The sequence below is a fragment of the Nanorana parkeri genome, unplaced genomic scaffold (assembly GCF_000935625.1).
Source record: "Nanorana parkeri isolate BGI_ZX_2015 unplaced genomic scaffold, ASM93562v1 scaffold677, whole genome shotgun sequence".
Classification (NCBI taxonomy): domain Eukaryota; kingdom Metazoa; phylum Chordata; class Amphibia; order Anura; family Dicroglossidae; genus Nanorana; species Nanorana parkeri.
The window spans coordinates 646,316-673,129 of record NW_017306945.1 but is presented as its reverse complement, the minus strand read 5'-3'; the positions used below and the strand labels follow the sequence as shown (position 1 = coordinate 673,129).

The following is a 26,814-nucleotide window of genomic DNA, read 5'->3' as shown; positions in this document are numbered from 1 at the left end:
TATCTTGTCTTTTCTCTCCCATTGCTCATTCCTACAGCCACCAATGGGCTCCAGTGATGTCAGCAAACCCTGAGTGCCCAGCTCCCATGTTGCCTCCGGTGTCACAAGTGTCTTTTTGTGAACCAGTGCTTAGGGGACATGATGAACTTGAGTTCTGGCTTCCCTGGAAGCTGTTGGTGCTGGTGCCTGGCTCTAGTTGGTCTTTTTGCACTGTTGCTACACTACAGGTGAAGATGAGGAGGTGATGCTGCTGCACCCGGAGCCATGGTGCTGCCGCTCCTGCCCTCTACCTGCTGCTCTTCTCTGATAATCCCCAGCAGCTTGCCAAAAGAAGAGCTTGATTCGTATGTATGCTCAAAGGTCCTCTCCATCTAGGCACGTTCGACTTTAATTGGATCACTATCATCCCTGCAGTAACCTGGCAGTGGGCACATGTCATGTGATATGGAGGGAAAGGTTGCTGATGCTGCATGTGGAACTTACACTAGCCATCTGGGCTGAATTTCCTTTTGTAATCTGGTCTCGGAAGCTGCAGAGGGCTCTTGATATTATTGTTATTATGGTCTGACTGAAATAATTATACAACCATTTGGCCATGATCAACCTCAGTAGGGAGGAGCCATGTGTGATCTACTGCTCCAGTAGCTGGTCGGCTGACATTCACCCTGTACTGGTCTCATGGAACAGCACCGAACTTTGGGGTGAAATTTCAAAGTTCACTTCGATCATGGAGTCAACAAGTCCACTAGTTGGGCACCGACATGATCATACACACAGATTAGGTCAAATTAGAAGAGATCCTCTATGGAGAAAGAAACTAGCTTTACAGGAAGTTTACAAAAGGTTCCTGGGGCTTACTCTGCAGAGTGGGTGCATCCTATGCATAGTCATGGAAGTCATCAGAGACTTGATTGTTGCAGCCAAGTGATCACACAGACATCCCTGTCGTGTATCCCCAAGTTAAGTCCAGTTTCCTCTTTTCCAATAACTCTTGAGATTTCTATCCCCTTTCTATATCCGTTCCACCATTCCCTGAGAAAGTAAACAAAAAATCAGATGAGTAAGGAATGAGGAGCTAGCTCCAGTGACTGCTTCAGAGGATGGGTGCAGTGCCAGCATACATTAATCTCTTCTGAGCTGCAGCCACAAGTGACATTAATCGAATCCCCTTCAGGTGAGTATACCTTTTATTTTTTAACCTAGACCAAAACTAGCACTTAAAGTGACATTAACCCCTTCGTGACTGAGGCCTTTTTTAAATTTTTTGCACCAATGTTCTATTCCACATTTTAGGCCTCAAAATGACTTAAAACCCCCAAACATTATATATTTTCTGAATGCCAAGACCCTATAGAATAAAATGGTGGTAGTTGCAAATTTTTATGTTGCGCAATATTAGCGCAACTCCTTATTAAACCCCAACATTTAGTGAAAAATTTAATTAAATGCCCCAAAACACAACAAAATACCAATTTTTTAAATGAAATATAAAAGATGAGGTTACAACGAGTAAAACGATACCCAACATGCCCAGTTTACAAATTGCGTGCAGCCGTGAAACGGCGATAAACTGCAGTACCCCAAAAAGTCCATAGACGCTTTAAAAGCCCCCACAGGTCATCAATTTAGAGATGCCCTAGAATTATTGCTCTCACTCCGGTGTGCGCGGCGATACCCAACATGTGTAGCGCGATCGTCTTTTTCATACGTAGGCACACCCGGCGCGTGTTTACATGGCGACGCGCGTGCTCACGGGGGGCGGGGGGCTTTTAAAAATGTTTTTACATTTAGCAGATGGTGGTGACAAGTACTCTTTAAGGTAATGCTGGGGGTCCAAAAGACCCCCAGTGTCACCTTTACACCGGAAATAAGCTATTGAAGTGCAGATTGCACTTCAATAGCTTATAGCTGGGCTGCAGGAGCCCAGAACTGACAGCCCAGGGACCGGAAGTGATGCAATCTGCATCGCTCCCGGTCCCATAGAACGGCGAGGGGATCGATGAACGGAAGTTCGTCGATGATCTCCCCGCCGACACTAAGTAAGCCGTAGGAGGGGCAACGGAGCCCGGGAAGCACGGCGGCGGGTGGATAATTTTTGCGGGTGCACGCGCCCATAGACTTACCATAGACTTACCTTGCATCTCTGCTCGTCTCCCTGCCGAGAATCCAAACTGCGCAAGTGACCGCCCCAAGATGACTTGCAGCCGCCCGTTCAGTTTCATTATCTCAGGCGGGAGCGCGCAGCGAAAATAAGGTAAGTTTAAACCGCTGTTAAAGCGGGGTTTTTTTTTTTTTTTTTTAAACTGTTTGCCTATATCTACTGCTTGATAGCAGTAGATATAGGCAAAAAAACGGGACGGTTTAGAACCCCTTTAACCCTTGCAGTGTGGGCGTAGCCCCACTGCACGGGTTAATAAAACATTTCCCTGGAGTTCTTCTTTAACTGCCGGCGCTGGTTAAGGGATGCCGAGCTCAGGATGCCGAGCTGGGCAGTCCAGGGAGGAGAGAGCTATCAGCTGTCACTGGAGGCTGAGCTCTCCTGCTGCACTACCCCACTCGGCCTCCTGTGACAGGTGGAGGAGTCAGGATGGAGAGCAGGTTACAAAATCGCTGAGTGTTTGTTAATAACTGAGGACATAGTATGCTTGCTGTGTCCCCAATTATGATTGAACAGGAATTCCAAACATGTTATTTTCTGTCCTAAAAAAAATGGTTTCTTTTTAAAAATTGACCAGTCATGCAATTACTTTCCTTTTTTATTTTTATATTCACTGCAGTAAGCCTTAGTTAACCAGTTGACATCCGTTTTATATTTATTTTTTTGCACTTATTGTTATTGCTATTATATGGGGGGATAACAATCCCCCTATATAATAGCAAAGGCACACTGACAGGTCCTCTTTATGGAGACATTAGGGGTCTCTAGGACCCCTAATGTCACCTGTGGACCCCAAAAGAAGCTGATGAAGCAGAGATCTGCTTTATCAGCTTCTTCTCTCTGGCTATAGCAGCCAGAAGACTGACAGGTGAATGCGGAAGTGATGTAATACACATCACTTCTGCATTCACAGCCCGGACGGAGATCAGCAAATGCAGCAGTGCCGTCCGTCCGTTTTTTTACTACGGGCGGACGGCAAGAGGTTAATAAATGCATTTCTTACCGATGCAAGACAAAGGTACCAAGACAAGCTAAGGTAGCACACTCTTATCAGTACAAATTAAAGTTTGGGAGAGTAAAATATGCTCTGCCCAATACATAGAGCTGGCGTGGGGCACTGCAGCTGTCCACACACCAGCTCTATATACTGAGAACTGAGTGATCATGTAACCACTGAATGAAGTGGAAAAGACCTGGCACTCGTAGGAATCCTTTTAATGAAATCTCTGTTGAAAATGCATAAAAGCAGCTACAAAGATTGCTAACATGTTTCAGTCCACCAAGGGAGTAAAGCAATAAAATCACAAAAATAAGAACTATAAATACAAATACTTAAGGGAATAGCCTCCTACATGTGTGTGCATATGCCTTGTGAGTAAACCCCTCCAATGCTGAAACAAAAACAACAAATTAAGGCAATCCATCATACCCCAGTTTAAAGCACTATAACCGCTGCAGGGAGCATAGCATTCTTGGAAGCATCAGAGACGCCGCTCAGTCACTGCACACTTTTGATATTGTGAGAATCATTTGATATCTATTTTGGCACTGAACAAATACTGATTATATTATAGTGTGCAAAATGTAAAACGTCATCCGTACTACTTATTTCCAAAACAATACACCACGTTTATTACCACAGTGTCCCTTTGTCAACAAATTCTTCCAAACACCTCCGTGTTAGCTTGACTGTTGTAATCAATCCAACTCTGTACACTCCACCATTAATTGGAAGGCCTTTTCAAGATGGACCTTTCCCGCAAGTGTTCAGATATTAACCAAGCTCTTGTATTGGCACCTGCGTGATAACATCACCAGAAGCTCTGCCTTACGCCTTTATATCTTTGCAACTTCATCCCTACAACTTTGGCACTAAACATATTTATATTTATCTTAAAATATTAGATGGTATTTAGGATAACTAGTTTATAGATAAACAATTGCATTTTTAGTGCTCCACTGTTTATATAGAATTAAAAAAAAATGTTTGGCTTTACTTCTCTTTTAAACATAACTCTAATTATCTATGGTTACTTCAAAACTCCTGTGTAATTTCAGTCAATACACTATGACCAGTGGAAAACAAAGTCATACACTGTCCACCATGCCACGTAACGGAATGACAGCACGGTTATGTCACACATGTAGGTAACTATTATAAATAGATGATCAGCACTTGAGCTCAGTAGTCGGATCAAGTCTGTCTTGTTCTGGAGCATGAGAGAGTGAAATGTAGGTGTGAGAATAATGGAAAACAGCCAATACTAGCTATATTGTAAGTGAGTTGTATCTAAACCCAAGAACAAAAATGTAATGTACTGCAGTTTGAGTCCTTGGATCTGATGGCTGCATTCGTTTTCTATTTTTCCTGTATTTTCATCTGGTGATTCTGCAGTAACACACTTACTGTCTTTGGGTGACAAACAGTGTTAATTTTGTCGACCAAATATTTTAGTTTTTTTCCCCCGTCATTTGGCTGTTTTTGTGACGACAACGAAACGAAATACTAGGGCAGCTAACGGGTCGAAAACGAAACGAATATTTTCGTTGATGAACGAAAACGAAATGAAAATTCTCAGAACGAAAATTAGTTCCCAGACTTGTGCATTTGGCTTCTGGTTCCCTGAGCACTTCCTGTAGCAGGGAGATGTGAACAACTGAATAATAACCGACTTTAATTTTCGTCGACTAAAATCAACTTGAATTTCGTCGACTAAAACAAAAATTAATCTGATGACTAAAATGCGACTAAAAATAAAAATAAATTTTCGTCAAAAGACTAAAATGAAATTTGGTGTCAAAAGTAACACTGGTGAAAAAACTTACTCACTTTATTTGTATCTATAGAGGAGCATGAATGCTGCTGGTTCCTGATTTGGGCTGCCTGACAACTCCCCCTCTTCTAATCTCCGTAACAGGTGTTATGTAGTTTACAGAGGTAACCTGGGCAGGGTTGATAAGACTACTTGGGATTTCAGTGCAGCAGTTACACTGTGTTGTAGTTCACTATAGGAAGTTATAATCTCACTGGATTTCTGGCAGGATAAATAGGTGTTTTTGCAGTTTTCAAACAGCTATAACAAAAATGGTTTATTTAAAAGACCAAAAGGCAGAAAATCAGAGAACTTCATTGTTCAGGTTAAAGGTTTACATACATTTTTATATTTTAAAGGAAAGCAGTATTGAGAGAAATATTTAGCCTGCCATTGCTGACCTCTTTCGGAAAATGCTAATTTTGTGGCTGACCCTCTAGCTTTAGTACTTTTCGGAGTAGCTGACTTTGAACAAGTATGAAGATTAGGAAATTTAGAGTGTAGTGCAAAAGATGGCAGATCAGAAAGTATTAAGGTCACAGGATCAGCTGAAAAGCCAGACAAACTAGAATATTCATAAAAATATTACTCATAGTAGACTTTACATTTCTGTATAATGAAACTGCTACACTGAAACTGCTACTGTGCACCTAAAACACTCTTTGGACAGCCAGGCTGTGGCCAGTCTTTAGATTTAACATAGTATGTAATTTTTTTTTCTATTTCAGTGACTAAGAACTTTTAATTTTATAATTATCATGTTAAGCAAAATATTGTATTTGAGGAGCTATGAATATATTTTTTTACTAGATACCGTATATACTCGAGTATAAGCCGACCCGAATATAAGCCGAGGTACCTAATTTTACCACAAAAAAACTGGGAAAAAGTATTGACTCTTATATTGCACACCACACTATTTTTTTCCACCGCTCCAATCTTGCTCCTGTGATGGACTACAATCTCAATACAAACTAGTAGTCCCATCACTGGAGCCATTTTTGATTTTTTTTTTTTGTGTTTATCCGATTAACCGATTAATCGAACTTAATAATCGGCTAACTAATCGATTTTGAAAATAATCGTTAGCTGCAGCTCTACTTCTTACTTACCTCGCCAAGCGTCGCGTCGCGTCACTGCTGCTCCGGTGGGCGGCGCTCCGAGCAGGGTCATCTGGCAGTCTCCGGCCACCTAAATTAGGACCCGGAGACTGCCAGATGACCCCCCTTGGAGCCCCGCCCACCAGAGCAGCAGTGACGCTCGGCGAGGTAAGTAAGAAGAAACCTGACCACTTTCCTCAGTGCTCGAGACGCTGACTCGAGTATAAGCCGAGGGGGGGCATTTTTCAGCACAAAAAATGGGCTGAAAAACTCGGCTTATACTCGAGTATATACGGTAATGTGATTTGTAAACTTTCAGACTGGCGTGTATTTGATTTTAAATTTAGCATTAACTATTTATTTATTTTTTTAGTAGGCCCTACAATTTCGTAATCTTACTTAATGCTTTTTGTATAACCTTCATTTAGTAACCTTGAGATATTTAACAGCAAAATGATAATGGTGCTATTGAGTGTTGCATATCTTTAAAGACACCTGAGCTGTAACAGAGCTAAAAAAAATAATTGTATACTTATTTATTGTAACAGGAGGTATGTGTCCAACGAGACATTGTTTACCAAGCTTGTAGATGCCTCTAAAAGACTTCCTGAAATGCGCTGGGCTCTGGGTGGGAATGCTCCAGTCATGGCAAACCGCTTAGCTGCTGAAGGATGTGATGTTCTACTAGGGGGTCGTCTGAGTCAAGAAGAAGCTAGTGTGTTATCTGAGCGCATCAAAGGTGAGGTTATATGATGAATTGTTAGTCTGTCATGTTCAACATAAACCACATGAAAACAAGAACCACATTACAGATGTGGTATTGCTCATTTTAAATGTGTGTATTGTTTGTTTTTTGGGGTTAAGGGATCAGGCAGAACACACTAAAAAACTGCAACCCCTGCCGGTAGTGTAGCCATAGTCCCATAGAATGATAGGATCTATTGAATGAAACAATAAGGCCCACACCGAGGTGTCAAAATGGGGCACTTCAATTCAATGTTACTAATGCTTGCAACTAGCAATATGTTTGACACATTTCAACAATCTCTACAAGCAGTGGTGCTACCCATGCACTGCAAGAGTTAACTACTAATTTTTGTCTAAGTGTATGGTGTAGAGGACTTTTACTTACCTGACCCCTGCTCCTGCAGGCTCCCAAGACCTGCACCCACAGCTTCTTCCTCCCTCTACTCCAGGACAGGGAATGCAGAATGTTGCTTCCGGGTGTTCAAGTTAGACATATCATGTATTGGTAATGGTATACATTGCCAACAGTAACAAAGTTAAGTGAAGGTGAAAGGACCACCAAAATTCTAGGAAATTAGGTGATAAAATTCATTCACCGATGTTGGTTTTTCAGTATCGAGTACAAGTATTTTTTTTGTACTCGCAGATACCGAATACCAATATTGATTATCAGGAAGCGGGCGGGGGAACATGACCTGCCACCCGGCTTCCTGATTGGTCAGGAAGCCAGGTTGTCTAGCAAGAAGTGAAGCTGGCTTTCTAGCCAATCATGAAGCCTGGAGGCACGTCATGACCCGCCTCCCAGCTTCCTGCTTGGCTAGGAAGCCGCCTTCATGATGCGAAGCAGCCTGGCTTCATGATGCGAAGGAACCTGGCTTCCTCATCAATCAGGAAGCCAGGCGGCAGGTCATGATGTGCAACCCAGCTTCCTGATTGGTCAGGAAGCCAGGCTGCCTAGCAATAAGTGAAGCCAGCTTCCTGTTCCTTCACAGCAATGCCGGTCAGAGGGAGATCTCTCTCTCTGACCGGAAGTATCGGAGCATTTTGGCGAGTACTTGGTATTGGCAGATACCAGTATCTATACCAGTGCATCCCTAAAAAAATCTAGGACATTCAAGGTAGTATTTCCTGAAATGTAACTGGTGCCCTAAACTACAGCAGAGAGGCAGGGGGAGCTTAGGGAATTAATGTAGGTGTAGGTCTTAAGTGGATGACATTTTATGAATTCTGTTGCATGGCAAAGCAGTGCTAAACAGGATCAATGAGACAGATTTATTATAAGGTTACAACATAAGTCACAAATTCCTTCCTCAGCTGCTCTGAAGTAGCATTGGAACAGAATAAAACCTGGCAATGACCACTTCTCAATTATGAGACGGCTTACAGTGAAAATCTGTTGCATCGTTGGTAATAACTCTGTCTTAAAACTTTGCAAACTGTTGCACTTGGCTGCCCAGGAATTCAGACGCGCAGGGCTAAAAATCTGTTGCAAAGATTTTCCTAAGGGTTTGTTCACACCAGAAACTGCGAGCGTCTGCGCTGTTGAATTGCGATCCGTTTTGATGCGTTTGTGATGAGTTTTGATGCGTTTTTTTTGTTTGTTTGTTTTTTTACTAAAATGCTAATTAGACAATCCAGGTATAGCTTGGCAGTTATCTCCCTCCACTTTCCCATCTTCTGCCGATTGTTTTTATAGTTGGGATGCTTGGGATCATAGAGCAGTGGACAGTCCTCCCACATATTTTAAAAATATGTCAGCATCTACCTACAAAGAGGAAGTCCCTGGATGATGACACAATCGGTTCTGTGTTTTTGTTTTCGGATGCGTAGCGTTGCGCTCCGGTGCGATCCGATGCAGCTAAAACAGGACGAGCAGCATTTTTTCTGACTGCATCTGAACGGACCGCAACGTGAATACAGCACAAGAAATCCCATAGGAAAGCATTGCAATGTATTTTGGCTGCAGCAGCCAAACTAAACAGACTGCATGTGGTGTGAAAACTAACCCTAAAGCAGAGGAGCCTGATTTGCAACTAGTTATGTTCTCTTAGGAGATATAGTTCAGGGGGGCGAGCCATGTCAATAGGAACTGATCTATGGAACCTTGCTGACCACTTCTCCTTGTAGGAAGTAATAACAGCTGTTGCTTGCTACAGGAATAAGCTAGGCTAGTTTACTAGTTCAGATATATTGAAGACATTGGGATAAAGAGTGATTTATAATTTTGCAAATGCACATTTTATCCCAGGAACTGTACACGTGACAAGGGGACATCAGTTACACATGGAAGAAAGACTATTTATCCCCACAGTTTAGAATAGTTTATAATTAGAGTGGTTATGCTGTGGAATGCTTTACCACATGATGCAGTAATATCAAAGTCAATAATGACAGTAAAACAAAAGGACACTATTTTTGTGCATCTCATAATATCTAGAGTTCTATTTCATAAAAGCAAAATATTTTGATCCAGGGGACTGAGCTGACCTGATCGTCAGTTTCACGATGAAACTTTTGTGGCAAAATCTTTGCACATTTGCCTTGCTTTTGAGCAGAGCTGCAGGAGATGAGAGATTACTTCCCTTGGTGTGTTTCATAAATGTATTTCTAATTTTGCAAATTTGAGAAAACCCCTCTGTATGCTTGTTATGTATTCACACAGCATACTGAGAAATAACTTTTAAAAACATTTCTCACCTTTTTTAGATGTTTTGTTACTGCAGGCAAGATGGCTGGTTCCAGGTTTTTCTCAGCCCCTTCAGTGATCTGTCCAAATGGAAAGGCTTAGAACTGAAAATTGATGGTTGTTTTAATCTGATAAGCTTCATTAACATACAATGGACAAGCCACCTCAGACCCCCTCATCCCTCACAGTGCCTCCTAACATTTCAAAGAAAGAGAAGCAAAAATAAATGTGAACCCTTAAAGAACTTTAACCCTAAAGTAAAATTTAAACAGCATAAGCTAAAAAAAAATGATTGCAATGTAAATGGGAAAATGTAACAAATATAAAATAGTTGTTATCCCAGATTGGCTGCAAAAGTGGAAATACACTTTATATACCATTGGAGCCATAAGACTTTGCAGCAGTGCCCTTGTTCTGGCAGTAAACGGAAAGATAGGAGTAACTTGAGTGATGACTTGACCAGTGAGTAGAATAAGGGTGTGCTTTTAACAGGGTTCTTGACCCAGATGGTCTTCTGCAGTTGAGGTTGAGCATCTAGCTGTGCAGTCTGGCAAGAATCACAAAACTTTAGTGTAAGAAATAATTTTGCAGGTGAAACAATGATCCTTTATGTATAATATGTGCTTGCCTGGAGTTGCCTTAGCTTTAAAACCATAAATATAACATGACTGTGCTAGACAAGCTTAGCTCACTTGAGTGTTGCAAATCAGCAAACTGGATGGAATTTCAGGAAGTCCTATATTGTCAGTTCCTGTTTATCTGTTAAAAATGTCATAATCTCCTATGTTCTCAAAGACCACACAGACACTCCTGACATCGGTTTTAACAAATTACAGACTAACTGACTTTGAGCAATTGTCAATCAACTAAATAAGCATATTCTTAAATCCAAATCCCAGATTGGGCAAAAACCAAAGACCTGGATCTTTCCAGCTGCTGTACTCTTACTCTATGCCACTGTCCCCTACAGAGTTACCGCTTATCGATCCAGTGCCTATCTTCCTCTTGGTTGAATGATGCCCAGTATCATTCATCTCACTTTCTGTAAGGCCACAGCATCATGGCTCTGCCCCCGCCTTGGACTCACAGGAGAATGCTGCAGAGAGCAGTTAATTGTAATTTTGTGGCACCACTCTTTTCACGGAATACAAGGCATCATGTGATTGGCTGAGGAAAGATTCTGTCATTCATCCGCCCTTCGTCTCTGCTCGTTCATTCACAAAAGGCCTCGTATTCTGTGAAAAAATACAGGGCTTTTTTTGAATGGACAAGAGGAGAGGGAGTGGAGGACAAAACCCTTCACTGTCCCGGCCACTACCTGTCACCACCCCAACACCAGTACAGACCAAGATCAGTGCTGCGTGGAGTATCCAGCGTCAAAGCAGGATGGAGTTTTATAGTAAACGGCAGCCAGCCCTAGGATAATTTTTATTAGCAGTAACTTATGTTTTACATGCCTAAAACAATTTCACTGGAGTTCAACTTAATACGACAAAATATAACTGATGCTAAGTCCACTTTGCATACTTAACTGTGTGTCCACTTGCAGTTGCTGGTGAGCCAGTAGAAGATGCTGACATCCACCTTATTATGGAATATCCAACTGGTGCCAGATGGGGAGACCACATCTCTCGAAGAGCCAACAGGTGATTTGTATTACTATCTTCAGTTAAACTCCATGGTTATTTATTATTAGACCCTAAGGCTGGGTTTACACCTAGGCAACAGCATTTTTGTGTAATATGCAAAAAAAAAAGCTCATGTACTTTTTCCAGCAACAGGCACTTTGCTTATTGTGACAAAATGCTCCGATGTTAACAGTTCCATATAAATAAATAGATTTTTTTTTTGGGGGGGGGGGGGGGGCATATTTTTTGAGCTTTTTTTAAGGCAGAAAAAGTGCTACAACACACTTAGTGTGAACCAGGCCTAAAGTTGAGTTAGTAAAAGAATAGTGACTGGCTTTTGACTGCAAAGTGTCTTTACTCCTATCATTAAATCAACTCCAGTTCCCAGTTAGAAGTGTGGTATTGCTGCTTATTGTGCACTATGTAATAAAAAGATTAATGCAAATCACATAGCAGAAGGTCCAGCTATGAAACAATGAACACTTTATGCCAACAACATAATATTAACAGGGTTTGGCCTTTTGCATCCTTGCAATTTATGCCAGTATTCTCTCTTATGAACCAACATTACCATTTATACATTTTACTGAAATAGTACCTAATGCGGGGAATTTATCCAAACTGGAGCAAATAAAATCTGAGGCTCTCATTTTGATCAGCTCTCAACAAACTGAAGAGTGAAGCTGATTGGTTACTATGGAAACTGCTCCTGATTCTGTCCACTCTGGTTTTGATTAATTTCCCCTAATGTGTTTTCATCTGTGTAAGGAAAACTAATATGGATCAAAATTCAGATGTATTATGCCTGCAGATTTCCCAACAACTTGCTTTCAGCTTAAGGAGAAATATTGTCATGACATGGAGGTTATTAGAAGACTATTACGCTCATCTTCAAGATGCCGCAGGGCACGTTCCTGGTACAGACAGTAGGGTAGGAGCTTTCTTTTAGTTGAAATTATTTTATTTTTGACAGGTATATCGTACACAGTGACTCTCACAATCCCATGATTGACTCTTTGGAAGATTTTAGATCACAACTGGAAAGTTTTATGCCTGATCTTCTTGTGATTGGTGGGCTACAGATGATGGATAGTTTCCCCTTCAAACCAGGTGAGGTTAAAGTAACTCTTTGGAGGTGGCTTCATATATCTACAGCAGCCTCCAAAACATTGCAGCTACAGTCAGATTTCGAGCCGTAATAATGGGCAAAGTTTTGGCACATCCCAGTAGTGTTCAAGCTTGCCTGCCTTTTGCACAATCCTTTTGGCTAATAAGACAACTGATTATAGTGATAGGCCAGTAGGAGAGTATGATATATGAACCAGCAAGATTTAACACTACCAGGAAGTGTTGCTCATCAGAACTGCCCAGGATGCTGCCAAAGAGCCATGGTCTTGGAAGCTGCTGTACATATAAAAGGCACCACTAGGTGCCTGCACTTTATACCCTATGGCATTTTTTAGATGTGATTTTGTCATCAAACATTGTGAGCAGCTATGAATTATGAAAATTATTACTTTCTGCTTGATTTTAAGGGCGGTTCGCACCATTGTGCTGTTCATGTGCATTCATTTAAATGGGTTGCCTATTACACCAAAAGTGCATTTTGTTTGCAGTGCACCAAAACGCATGTTTATTGGCAAGGTGTATTGGGGTCACATACAGAATAAATGGCACTGCATTACACCAACGTATGTAACGTGTTACAGTAACAGCACGTCTATTAGTCGGTACTCTAAACCCTGCTGTTTAACCAAAGAAAGGCAAAAATTGTGATACGTTTGCCTTAACAGAAAAGAACATTCTTAATGTACTGTACAATGTTATTTCTAATAAGTATTAGTAGCCATATATTTGATGTGCTTTTTAAACTAGAGTCATTGAAAACCAGTTATTGTGTAAGACTATTCCATTGACAACTTTTTCAATAATCGATTATGTCGATTAGTTGTTGCAGCCCTAAAATTTTCACAACTCTTTTTGACATTCAGCTTGTATGAACCACACTGGTTCATACAAGCTGAATGCTTTGCAAAAGCTTTCTGTATACACTATACAGAAAGCTTTTGCAAAGCATTTGTTAGAGCATTTAGTGGTGTTGTTGAAGTCTTCAAGTACCAATGGTTAGAGTGCTGAGTATGGAGTACAAGATTCCAGAAAATCCTCAGTTTCCTGAATGGACTCACTGCCTTTCCTCAAAGTCTGTATAGAGGTTGATGCTGCAAAAAAAATATTGCTTTCCCTTGACGTTGAATTCACACCTATGCATTTCTATTGATATAAAAAAAAATGTCAACCTGCATAAAACATATGTTGATTCTCACAAATGTGTGCTGATGTGCAATAAAAAGTGCACTGCAACGTGTCTTCAAGTGTTTTCATTTATTTAGATAGAAAATGTATGTGCCTAAAAAGAAGAGGTATGAATGCAGCCAACACTTTGCAATGCAAGGGTATAAGGCAAAACAATAATGAGTTTTAACCATATAAACATGAGGGGGGTGCAAAAGGTGTAATCCAGCACAGTCATATATTTTATGTAGTCTGACATATTTTTTTTAAATAAATCATAAAATTACCTTCTTGGCCCGAATTTATTTTCTGCTGATTTTTTTTTTGTGTTTATTCTTTGTGATTTAACTTCTGTGACTATTTGTTTAGGTCAGCGTGAAGCAAGATTGAAGGCGATTCAAGAAATGGTGTTGTCCATGGACCAAAAGATAGGTTGCCACTTTGAGATGGCATCCTTTGTGGAGCAAAACCTCATGAGGGACTTGATAGAGTATGTCATACCCTATTCTGATTCTTTGGGAATGAATGAGCAAGAACTTCCAAATCTCCTCAGTTTAATTAAAGGGGGTAACATTACAGTCTTATCTGACCCTTATCCACGTGTGGCTTCCATTCTTGACCAAATGCGTGAACTTTATCAGCTGCTTGGATCCAGGGAACTTAAAGAGGGTGAGAGGAGGCTGACCCGGCTACATGTCCATACAATAGCATTTCAAGCTATGATGGTGACCAAAGGCTCTATGTGGAAGAACACGATGTCTGCTACAGCAAAAGCATCTCTTACTGCTAATAGACATGTGTGTGGTTCTGCACATATTGACACTGGCAAGGCTAAACTCATCATGGATGATTCTTTCTCAATCAGCAGAGAAGATGGCAGCCAGAGGATACCTTTTAAGGAAAACCGTCCTGTGTCTTGTTGGGAAGAGGACACTTACGAGATCTGTCTAGCACCTGTCTTAGTCTGTACTGAAGTTTTCCAGACAGCAGGTGGAGGAGACAATATATCTGCTGCAGGACTGGTGTTGCAAATCTGATCTCATAGTAGCTTCATGATTTTGAGAAGGCCAACATTCCACAACTAGCTTCATGATTTTTAGAAGGCCAACATTCCACAACTAGAGAAGTATGTGTAATTTTAGATTTGTCGGAAAAGGGGTACAATGCATACTGACGGCATTTGAGACATATTTGCTTAACTAAGCTGAACCGTGGCGAACCTTTATTTTTGTTCCAAATATCATTCCATTTTTTTCTTGAAGGTCAGTCTACTCAAAACTGATGCTGCACAAAATTCAGACTCCATGTTGCTGGTTGGGCTGAGACTAAGAGAATAACTCTAGTAGGAATCACTGCTGAAGGCCCATCATCCCAAAACAGAGTTGAAAAAAATCAGTTTTGAATGGACTGACACTTCAAAACCCAATTGAACCCTCAGTTTAAATAAGTTCAATACATTCCAGGGGCATCAAAACAAATGTGTTCAATGTCTTACAAGGTTTTTATTTTCTTTCTAAAAGCCTCTGAGTAGAAAAGCCTATCAGAGTTAACACACCCCCTGCTAAGAGCCAGCGCAATCAGCAGGGAGCATGCAGTTTGCGGGACTATAGGTTTGACTTTGAAGGGGGCGGGGTAGGTACTCGCAACAAGACTACTGCTTCAGCATATAGAACAAGGGTCCTTCTCTGCAGCATACTGGCAGGGGCCAGGCTTTTCTACTCAGACAGTAGCTGTTTTAGAAAGAAAATGAACTGCAAGACATTGAACACCTTCTGTTTTGATGTACAGTGCTTAGAATGTATTTAACGAAATTAAACTAAAAGGTTCAGTTGGGCTTTGAAGTGTACATATAACTAGCACAAAGTGAAGGTAGACACTTTGACAGCTGAATCAATATTCCACCTATTGGTTGTCTAGGGTTCTGTGGTAGCTCAGAGAATCCGTGAGGTGTATTCTCTTAACTATTTCCAACTTACACAATACCTACCAACTCCTGTTTTATTAATGTGAAGAGGTCAGACAGACCTTCCATATTTTATCTATGTTAATTTTATACATGTATGTTGATTTTAAAGGTGTTTTTGTTTCTTCTCGTCAGCTATGATTTATGTATGGACTTGCATTCCTTTACTCATTGGTTTACATTTACTGAAATGTGTTTTGAGACCATATTTTTCCCATTAATTGTGTTTAGTACACCTGTACTTCAACACCCCCCCTCCCCCCTCTTCCTCCTTACCCAACCTTGATGGCCCATACTTATCACAACCCACCAAGATCTGTACGAACAGATTTTCCCTGAAAGTCCATTTCTGCATTCTGCTGTGAGCTACCCATGGGATATACTGGCTGCTTAGGTAGAAGTGCTGCACTGTGGGAGGAGGGTAGAATGCATGTCTGTACCATACTACATGGATTTTCAGGAGCATCCCAGAACATGGGTGGTGGGTATAGGCCAAGAAGGTTGTCCATTTTATGGTGGGGGATTTGGGGCATTGTGTTTTAAGTCTCAATTCCACACAATGCTCAATTTTGCACTAGGCAGAATATGGCATTTAAAAACACATTTTGTCACGCATGAACCAATGTTTGTCCCCGTCTGTTCAGAGACTTGTGCTTCAGGTATGCCTTGGCAGGACTGGATTTTGCACTTGCTACAATACCTCAATAAAAATGAGTGGGATTTCCTGTGTGGGTATTGTTTGTTGTTTCAGCTGTGTTGTACTTTACCTATTAGTTTAAGCGAACATATTTTGCAGGTTCCAACTTTGTCTTTTAGTCTTTACTTTTAAAACCGATACAAAAATCAGTGATGTAGCTGTAATAGCTGGGGAAAGGAGGGAGAACAGCATAATCCAAGCACCAGACAAAGCAGGGGTAGGCAACCTCAGTACTCCAGCTGTTCTAAAACTACAAATCTCATTATACCTTTGCTTTTAGGAGGCATGCCTGTAGCTGTCAGTTTTGCAATGCCTCATGGGACTTGTAGTTCCACAGTAGCTGGAGTGCCGAGGTTGCCTACCCCTGGGATAGAAGCTGTTGCATGTAAACATGCTGCTGCAGAAAAAGCTTAGCATATACAAAAGACCAGATCTCACCCAACACTAAAGTTTTTAGGCTGTTACATTCGAAACAGTGTTGGCTAGTATTCTCAGCACATATAGGGGACATGTTTACAAAGACTTCTTACCTTTTTTTTTTTTATTTAAAAAAGACAATTTTGTAACATAAAAGAATTTGACTAAAACCCATCATCTGATCTCATGTGACAGGATTAGAGTTCCTGCTGCCCTGTAAAAACTGAGATAAGGTAATTATTAGCATAATGTAGAATTCACAAACTATAATTGGAAAATAGGATAGCTGGCTGATCCCCCAATTTCAGAGTAGTGCGCAACACATCAATAAAAGCCTACAATTACTCTTCAAAATCTATAGTAATAGCAGAAGACGGATGACTCAAGCATAAGTCTGACATACAGAGATTGGACTAACTCTGGATTAGAGATGAGCCTGGGCTTGGTGGGAACCCAGTTCGCCTAAGCCCACTGAAACCTGTGACTTCTTGTCCCACCTCCTGGCCCAATTAGTGGCTGACCTCTTTGTGACATATAGCAAGGAATACACCTCCACAACTGATTTGACTAGGAGGAGGGGGGTGGTAGTGAGAGTTTTAAAAAGGGCTTGGGTAATCTAAACCAAGCTGGGTTTACACAAAGCCCAGACTCATTACTACTTAGGATCAGAGTCAGAAGCGGTAACTGCAATCAATGGCTTAGAATCAGCAAGGGCAGCAGGGAGATCAGCCACAGAAGCTGCAGGGTAAGACGTATGACCATGCTTAATGCCTCTATGGTCAGCACCAGCAAGGAACTGGATAAATTAGGCCACAAAGTCTGTAGTAAGGAACAAGGCAGGGGGGCTCAGCCCTACCCATGAAAGGTAAGGAGGATTTTGATGACCAGTCAGGTTCTATAACCATCGAACAACAGCAGAACTGACTACTCTGTGTTGAGGCATGCTGGTAGGAGGAGGGGTTATTTTTGACTGGCCTAAAGTTATTTTGTTTGCCAGGGTCCAATCCTCCTCGTGCTGGTGGTGGTGGTAACATAACCTAAAAGGTGAAAGAGTTCCTATGCCTCTCAAGAAAGAAGTTATGTGATCTTATTCTGCAGTATTGGATTAACGTTGATAATGACATAAACAGGTCAATGTACCATGTTTCCCTGAAAATAAGACCTATCCCGAAAGTAAGACTAGCACTATTTTTCAAGATTCCTGTAATATAAGACCTACCCCGAAAATAAGACCGTTTGATGGTAGCATGTGAGGGGGAACTTGAAGAGCAGGAGAGATGGTATCAGCCTGCAGGGACATACTGTAATAAGGGCATGACAGGGGACTCCCTCTAGCCAGCGCAGTGACAGGGAGCACTCCAGTACCATACTTCACCAACTGCTGTCCCACTGAAGGCACTGCTTAATGTATTGGTACTGTAATGTGTACCGGTAAAATGGTACCGTACTTTACCACGCTGTCCACTGATTGATGTCCCCACTGCTGCACCGCTGTCCCTGATGGGAAAGGAAGCCAGCGCTGTAGAAAGCAAGGCGGCGGAGGGAGCAGAGCCGCATTAGCAGATACTTCCTCTATAGCGCCAGTTACTGTGACAGGCGGAGTGATGCCAGATAACTTTTGGATTGTTATTCATGAATAACTTTAGATTGTTGTACATGAATAACTTTAGATTGTTGTACATTTTGTTGCACAGTAAAAAAAAGACATCCCCTGAAAATAAGACCTAGTGTGTTTTTTTTGGGGGCAAAAATTATATAAGACAGTGTCTTATTTTCGGGGAAACATGGGTAGATATTTTACCTTGTACTTGCATAACCCTTAAAGAGGGGAATTTGATAAAACTGCAGCAGCTGGGTACCACAACCAATCTGCTTCTCTCTTCAGTTAAGATTTGAAAATGAAAGCGAGAAGCTGATTGGTTGCCATGCACAGCTGCTCCAGATTTTGTCTGCTCCAGTTTTGATAAATATCCTGCAATGCATTTTTGGCTTATAAATTACTTTTTTTTTGCATTTTCACATTTTTGGATAGTCACACCTTTGCTCTAAAAAGTTTTTTTTTTTATTTTGGTAGACAAAGCTGAAGATTAAGCATGTCAAACCACATAGAGGTATTTTTCAGAACCTCTAAACCTAGAAGAGAATTCTTCAGTATGAAAGAGGGGGATATCTGTTCAACCTCAAACTTTCATATTCAGTATTTTCAGAAGGTGGCTAGCCTCCATGTTTCTCACAGGAAATGTTTACTAATAAAAGTAGCAAACTGGATGAGGTGAAGAATCACAACTTGCCAATGAAACCTGTTAATTTGAATGAATTCCGAATGTGTCCTGTAACGATATAAAAGCCATTGGTAGGTGCAGGTATTTACACACCCAGTGTTGGATAATTGCAATGGCTGGGGACTGGCAAAGTTTGAAGAGACAGGTAAGGCAAGTATAAATTATCTTCTTTTACAGCATGGACTTAATTTAAGATGTGACCGTTAACATTAACGAAAACATGGCATTGCCAAGGTCACTTTAAAAGGATTTCCAATATTTTGGTGAAGAGGGTACAAAAACCTTTATTGCATAAAAATAAATGACACTTTAGGCATTATTTGACACATTTTTATAAATTCAGTTTGTAGTTCAACTGCAGGTTATGTAGCTAGTCATTGGCTTTACTAAAGGAATAGAGGTTCAGTAAAGAAAATAACTTCTATTCCTTTAGTAAATTAACCCAATATAGCCTGTCCCTAATGATGTCAATACAGGCAGGGATCCTTCATCCTCAGCAGAAGAGATCTTAAATGTGGGTTTTCTGCCCAGTGCAGTTGGACACTCATAACGATCCTCTGAAAAAAATTAAGTAAAAAAAAAAGTTAGGATATGACACGAAACCAAAGCAAACTATGTCAAAGACAATAGTCAGTATTGTGCTATGCTATGGCTGTATGTGTGAAGTCAACACTGAGCATGGTGTATTTTTACTTTTGCAGCCAAGTTGGGATAACACCTATTTTAGAGTTGAATCATTTTTATTGAAAAACACAAAATACCACAGAAGAACATTACTGGTGAGAGTGTAAAACATAAAACATTGGTCCAGTAGTGACAACATATGAAACCACAGTTGATCAAATAAGTATACAATATATTGCACATATTTGGAGACCGAGCTCAGACTAAACTAGTATCATTAGACATAGACAATAAAAGGAGGGAGGGAGAACTAGGTCAGAGGCCAGAACCAAGTCCCTGTGTGAGCATGTAACACATCCAAAGTAAAAGATATGATGGGGACGATAATTAGTGTGAGGAAATAACCGCCACTGTCTGGCGAGTGGGTGGAAGTAATTGGCCTGACAAAGGGAAGAGTAAAGCTGGCCATACACCTTACAATTATCTGCAGATTTTCTGTGGTCAGATGGAAAAGGTGCAACAGATTCCTCCATCTACACTTAACTGTGTGGATGGAGTAATCTCCACCTGGGCCAATCTGTTGCACTTTTTCCATCTGACCACAGAAAATCTGCAGATAATTGTAAGGTGTATGGGCACCTTAAGACAGGATAGGGTGAGGCCGAGAGGGGCCTACCAAGAAAGAGACCAAAGAAGAAAACAGAAATAGGAAAAGGGAAGAGACAGTAAAAGAGGGGATCTAATCTGATCCTGGGAAATTACAGGCTGCAAGGTCCTGTAGAGAAATCAGTGAACTAGGGTTCCAGGGCAAGACTTGGTAACTTATAAAAATCAGTGGAGCTCCTGTGAGGTCGAACAATGCAGCCACACAAAACATTGGGTCATAAATTTGGAAAAAGTATCAGTATCGGTGGCCATGAGTTTCTCCATCCTCATGATGTCGTTAACATGACTAACCCAGAGAGAGAAGGGAGAGGTTATCGCTTGCTTCCAAAAGAGGGGAATAACTTGTCGATCTGCGGCCAAAATATGTTTAAATAAGCTATTTCTTTGAGCGGTCCGCGGGCCCGGTAGATGGGACAGCAAGGCTATTTCAGGAGAAGTGTGCAATGTGTCCCCATGCAGATGGTTGTAAAATCCCAATTTTTTTTTCCCCAAAACAAAAAGATCAAGGGACAGCCCCACCAAATATGTGTGTAGGTGCCACTTACCGCTTTGCATCGCCAGCACACCTCTGGAGAGTCAGGGAAGATACGATGAAGAGACACCAGATCCTTATACCACCTGGTGAGAATCTTATAGTTCTTCTCTTGGGCGTACGAGGAAACGGAAGACTTATGAGTAAAACAATAAATGGTATCCCAGTCTGAGTCCGATAAACATTTGGTTAGATCAAAATGCCACTGGGTCTGGAAAGTCAGCAGTGGCTGTTGGAGAGCTTCCCATTGCATCCCGTATACTGTATAACTGACAGTGTATTGCGTACAGGCTCTGTGGAGGTGACCAAACTTTCAAAGTGCGTCAAAGGTCCATGAATCTGCCCAGATTTGGACAGGGTTCGACAAAAATCAGACAACTGAATATCCAGGAGCTAAGTAGCGGTGAGCGTGGATGAGCCTGCCTCCGGAACAACATATCACCCAGTGGAGGGACTAACAAAATTTCTCGCCGTAGGCCAATCACATCTAGTGCGTCCACCGAGGGAGGAAACAGCAATACTAACTGGTAGTGTCGCGTTATCAAACAGGGGAGATAGAGGGCCTGGTATTTAAATATCAAACAAATTCATGTTTGATATTTAAAGAGTGCCAGATTCGTAATGAGGCCATGGTAAGAGGAGAGGACTGAAACTGAGCGCTTGAATCAAAGGGGGGACACTACGGAAGGGCCCTAAAGTCCATGGGGCATAACTCTTGTTCAATAAGCACCGAAGGTTTGGACAGGATGGAAACCAGTCCAGCATCCGGGCTGAGCGCCGCGCAATGATAGAGCTCAAAATCAGGCATACCCATTCAACCGCGCGACTTATGTCTACAAAGAGTTTTATATCACAAGCGTGAGTAGCCCCTTTTCCAAAAAAAGCAAATGACTAAAGAGCACAAAAATATAACAGTTTCGGGAGTGCCAATTTTGCCAAACCATGAGATCGCATGAGAAGAGTAAGAATCGAAGGCAGGACACAAAGACGTAAGAAAAGGGAGTTTAGCGCGTAAAGGTCTGACAGGTTTGATGGAATCACTGTCCCCAGATATGCGATAGATTTAAATTGCCTCTGAAAGGGGAAAATTTGTTTTAGAAGGGCGAGGGGGGAGAGTGAGATTCAAGGCCGTCGATTTGGACATGTTAACCTTGAAATTACTAAACCTGCCAAAGCTTTGAAACTCGGATAATAACGCGGGGACGCTAATGTGAGGGCGAGTGAGATACAAAAGCAAGTTGTCCGCATATAGGAAAATTTTGTGATGAAAGGAGGACGTACGAATTCCATGAATATCAGGATTGGAGCGAATAGACTGTGCTGAGTGTTCCATAAAGATGACCTAAAGGGGGAGGGGATATGGAACACTCCTGCCTAGTACCATTTGAAATTGGAAAGGGGTCCAAAAAGCTGCCATTTACCATAACATGGGTCGTTGGAGAGGAATAGAGAGACATGATTTCAGACATGATGTTGGGACCTAAACTGATTTGGGGCAGAGCAAGGCGAAGGAAGCACCAATCCACTCTGTCAAAGGCCTTTTCAGCGTCAATAGATAATAAGCAGGCTCGAGCGTTATGCTTGTGGATGTGAGAGATCAGATGAATTGTTTTAGTAGCGTTATCCCTAGCCTCCCAACCGAGGACAAACCCTACTTGCTAAAGGTCCCCACACACCTCACGATAAATCGTACGATAATCGCGATGGTTGTAAGGTGTGTGCCCAGTCTTAGTATTAATTAGAAAGGGCAAGGAGAAGTAGAAACAGAGAGCAATAATTTTAAAAAACTATTTGATGTCCACATTGAGTAACTAGATTGGGCGATAGTTTTGATAGAGAGGGTCCTTGCCGGGTTTGGGAATTACACATATATTTGCTGCCAACATGGTAGAGTGGAAGAGAGTTGAGAGTTGTTAACTGAATTAAACGTGCGGGCTAATATAGGCGAGATAATATAAGCCAGTGCTCAAAATTTCAAGTCCTGAGCTACTAGCCAGGCCCTAAAAGTTACTCGCCACCAGTTGCCCCACCTAACCCCTACCCTGCCCCGTACTTAACTCCGGCAGGTCAGTGGTGTGACAGAGTACAGAGATCAGTTACAATGCGGAGTCCAGAGGCCAGCGGTGTGATGCACAGTACTAAGGTCAGCAGTACAGAGGTCAGTAATGTAACTCGGAGTGCAGAGGTCAGCTGCCCATACACCTTACAACCATCGCACGACTTTCGTTGTGCGATGGTTGTAAGGTAATTAAACATTTTTACGATCTGCCCATCTTGGACAGGCAGATCGTACTTGTGGTCATTGCAAGTCCTCCCCGCGGAGGGCAGGGCTTGCTGATGATTGTACTGCTGAGCGGGCAGTGTGCACTTGCGCACACCAGCCCGTACGGCTTTCGTCTTCTGAGCATGCCACCAACCCGCCGAAAATCGTACGATTTTTGGCAGGTTTTCCAGAGTGCTTGGAAGACGAATGTCGTGTGACCATACAGTAGATGCAGCCACACGCTGCCCATACACCTGCCGATTATCGTACTTTGCGGGATCATCTGCGATTATCGTACGATAATCGTCAGGTGCATGGGCACCTTTACCCAGAAAAAAACAGGGACTTACAGTGCACAGTTGATCTGATTCAGGTGCTCTCTTCCTCTCCTGGTGGGGGTGTTGGGGGGAGGTTCATCAATGCTGCCTCCATGTAACAAGGTGAAGCCTCCAGCAGCGTAGTTGAGCCTCCTTTCAGGTCCCACACTGCAGAAATGTACAGAGGTCAGCAGGATGACGCACAGAGTTCAGTAATGTAACGCACAGTCCAGAGGTCAGCGGTAAGGAGGTCAGTAATAAAGCACAGTACAGAGGTCAGCAAATAACGCACAGTTCAAAAGTCAGCGGTGTAAGGCAGAAATAACGCGCAGCGGTCAGCGAGAACGCGCGGCACAGCGGTCAGCGAGAACGACGGGTTCGCCCGTCAGCGAGAACGCGCGGCGCACCCGTCAGCGAGAACGCGCATCGGTCAGCGAGAATGCACAGCGCATCGGTCAGTGAGAACGCGCAGCGCATCGGTCAGCGAGAACGCGCAGCGCATCGGTCAGCGAGAACGCGCAGCGGTCAGAACGCGCAGCGCATCGGTCAGCGGAACGCGCAGCGGTCAGAACGCGCATCGGTCAGCGAGAACGCGCAGCGGTCAGAACGCGCAGCGCATCGGTCAGCGGAACGCGCAGCGGTCAGAACGCGCATCGGTCAGCGGAACGCGCAGCGGTCAGAACGCGCAGCGGTCAGAACGCGCAGCGGTCAGCGAGAAGGCACGGCGCAGCGGTCAGCGAGAAGGCACGGCGCAGCGGTCAGCGAGAAGGCACGGCGCAGCGGTCATGCGGTCAGCAGGAACGCACGGCGCAGCGGTCAGCAGGAACGCACGGCGCAGCGGTCAGCAGGAACGCACGGCGCAGCGGTCAGCAGGAACGCACGGCGCAGCGGTCAGCAGGAACGCACGGCGCAGCGGTCAGCAGGAACGCACGGCGCAGCGGTCAGCAGGAACGCACGGCGCAGCGGTCAGCAGGAACGCACGGCGCAGCGGTCAGCAGGAACGCACGGCGCAGCGGTCAGCAGGAACGCACGGCGCAGCGGTCAGCAGGAACGCACGGCGCAGCGGTCAGCAGGAACGCACGGCGCAGCGGTCAGCAGGAACGCACGGCGCAGCGGTCAGCAGGAACGCACGGCGCAGCGGTCAGCAGGAACGCACGGCGCAGCGGTCAGCAGGAACGCACGGCGCAGCGGTCAGCAGGAACGCACGGCGCAGCGGTCAGCAGGAACGCACGGCGCAGCGGTCAGCAGGAACGCACGGCGCAGCGGTCAGCAGGAACGCACGGCGCAGCGGTCAGCAGGAACGCACGGCGCAGCGGTCAGCAGGAACGCACGGCGCAGCGGTCAGCAGGAACGCACGGCGCAGCGGTCAGCAGGAACGCACGGCGCAGCGGTCAGCAGGAACGCACGGCGCAGCGGTCAGCAGGAACGCACGGCGCAGCGGTCAGCAGGAACGCACGGCGCAGCGGTCAGCAGGAACGCACGGCGCAGCGGTCAGCAGGAACGCACGGCGCAGCGGTCAGCAGGAACGCACGGCGCAGCGGTCAGCAGGAACGCACGGCGCAGCGGTCAGCAGGAACGCACGGCGCAGCGGTCAGCAGGAACGCACGGCGCAGCGGTCAGCAGGAACGCACGGCGCAGCGGTCAGCAGGAACGCACGGCGCAGCGGTCAGCAGGAACGCACGGCGCAGCGGTCAGCAGGAACGCACGGCGCAGCGGTCAGCAGGAACGCACGGCGCAGCGGTCAGCAGGAACGCACGGCGCAGCGGTCAGCAGGAACGCACGGCGCAGCGGTCAGCAGGAACGCACGGCGCAGCGGTCAGCAGGAACGCACGGCGCAGCGGTCAGCAGGAACGCACGGCGCAGCGGTCAGCAGGAACGCACGGCGCAGCGGTCAGCAGGAACGCACGGCGCAGCGGTCAGCAGGAACGCACGGCGCAGCGGTCAGCAGGAACGCACGGCGCAGCGGTCAGCAGGAACGCACGGCGCAGCGGTCAGCAGGAACGCACGGCGCAGCGGTCAGCAGGAACGCACGGCGCAGCGGTCAGCAGGAACGCACGGCGCAGCGGTCAGCAGGAACGCACGGCGCAGCGGTCAGCAGGAACGCACGGCGCAGCGGTCAGCAGGAACGCACGGCGCAGTGGTCAGCAAGAATGCACAGCACAGAGCTCAGCAGTTTAAGGCAGAAATAACAGGGACTTACAGTGCACATGGCAGGTGTGACCTTTTCTTCTCCTGGTGTTTTTTTTTGGGGTACAGCGATCTGTCCTGTCCGACGTGAAGCCTCCCTTCAGGTCCCGCACTGTCCTGCCATCCAGCCAATCACAGCTGTGCAGTCTTCCTCCCAGCCTATGGCAGCTAACGTGGGCGGAGGAAGACTGCAGATGACGGACTGAAGCGGCGGCAGATTCCTTTCCTGATTTTCACTCGCCAATTGCGAGAGGGCGAGTGGAAATTTTGAGCCCTGATATAAGCCAGGTCCAGGGCATTTACCAGGTTTGCGAGTACGGATAGCCACTTCGACTTCCTCCGATGTGAAAGGAGACTCTAAGTCCCCCACCACAATAGGTTCTACCGTGTGGAGTCAAATGGTGCCCGCATTTATTAGCCGACTCATACCGCAGTTTACATCATTGGGTTAAAGGATGGGTGGAGTCCGCTGCATGGTCAGTGACAAAATCCTGAATGGATTTCTGAACCTCCTGTAGGCACAGGGAATCCTGCAACAGAGTATCATTAAGCTGCCATGATAAGGGAGTACGTCTGTTAGGAAAAACACCTAACTTAAAAATTAGTGGGGCATGGTCAGACCATAGGCACAGACCAATGTGGGCAGAGAGAGCACTATCTAACAATGACTGAGAAACAAACATATAGTCCAGTCTACTAAACGTGTTATGTGCCGGAGAAAAACAAATGGAATATTCTGCAATGGCTGAGTCAATCACCTGATCTGAACCCGATCGAGCATGATTTTCACTTGCTGAAGATAAAACTTGGGGCAGAAAGACCCACGAACAAACAAGAAGTGAGGACAGCTGCGGTAAAGACCTGGCAAAGTATCAAAGGAGGAAACCCAATGTTTGGTGATGTTCATGCACCCCGGACTTCAAGCAGTCATCACCAGTTTATGAATGGGGAGAAGCCTCTGTAGTGAGTGCTACTCCCCATTCATACATTTTTGAATAAACAGGAAGTGATGTAAATCACAGCCTGTTCATTCATAACTGGGGACACATTGTAAATAACTGGGGACTCATAGTACTAACACCGGAGTGATCAGACGATCACTCCGGTGTTTGCTCTGCACAGCGAGATCGATAAATATCAATTATATTTAATGATCCCCCGTTCGGCCACGCTAAAGGATGACAGTGGCTCCCAACAGAACACCGCTCGGCCATCCTGGATTGCGGCCAGCCGCCGCTCGCCCCTCCGCCGGCCAATTTTCATCGGATCCCCGCTGCCACAGAATCTACAAGTAGGGGACAGCAGCAGGCATCCATGGAGTCTCTCATCCATGCATGGAGCAGCTTCAGGCAGGGATGAGAGACTCCAGATGCCGGCGGCCGGCAGCAGCGGTGCCGGCGGGGGGCACTTGGGTTTTTTTGTTATAACAAGTATTAACGGCT

The 26,814-nt window shown here is 44.2% G+C and overlaps 2 protein-coding genes across 3 annotated transcripts in view; one reads left to right on the top strand and one right to left on the bottom strand.

Moving 5' to 3' along the window:
* LOC108792739 (ADP-dependent glucokinase-like) overlaps window positions 1-26,814 on the top strand; it is a 54,813-nt gene that overhangs the window by 14,925 nt on the left and 13,074 nt on the right. The window contains exons 4-8 of one of the 2 annotated variants that reach the window (XR_001941585.1): window positions 6,620-6,810; window positions 11,054-11,150; window positions 12,106-12,242; window positions 13,794-14,490; window positions 14,528-14,570. Coding sequence is in view for 1 of the 2 variants with exons in the window: in XM_018563581.1 (XP_018419083.1) it covers window positions 6,620-6,810; window positions 11,054-11,150; window positions 12,106-12,242; window positions 13,794-14,461 (1,093 nt within the window). In the remaining variant the exon portion in view is untranslated. Of the gene's footprint in view, window positions 1-6,619; window positions 6,811-11,053; window positions 11,151-12,105; window positions 12,243-13,793; window positions 14,505-14,527; window positions 14,571-26,814 lie in introns of those variants that run through there. The other variant, XM_018563581.1, reaches the window with a different exon arrangement.
* LOC108792740 (centromere protein H-like) overlaps window positions 19,212-26,814 on the bottom strand; it is a 51,003-nt gene continuing 43,400 nt past the window's right edge. The window contains exon 10 of the mRNA XM_018563582.1: window positions 19,212-19,340. Coding sequence (XP_018419084.1) covers window positions 19,251-19,340 — 90 coding nt within the window. The 3' untranslated portion in view covers window positions 19,212-19,250. The remainder of the gene's footprint in view (window positions 19,341-26,814) is intronic.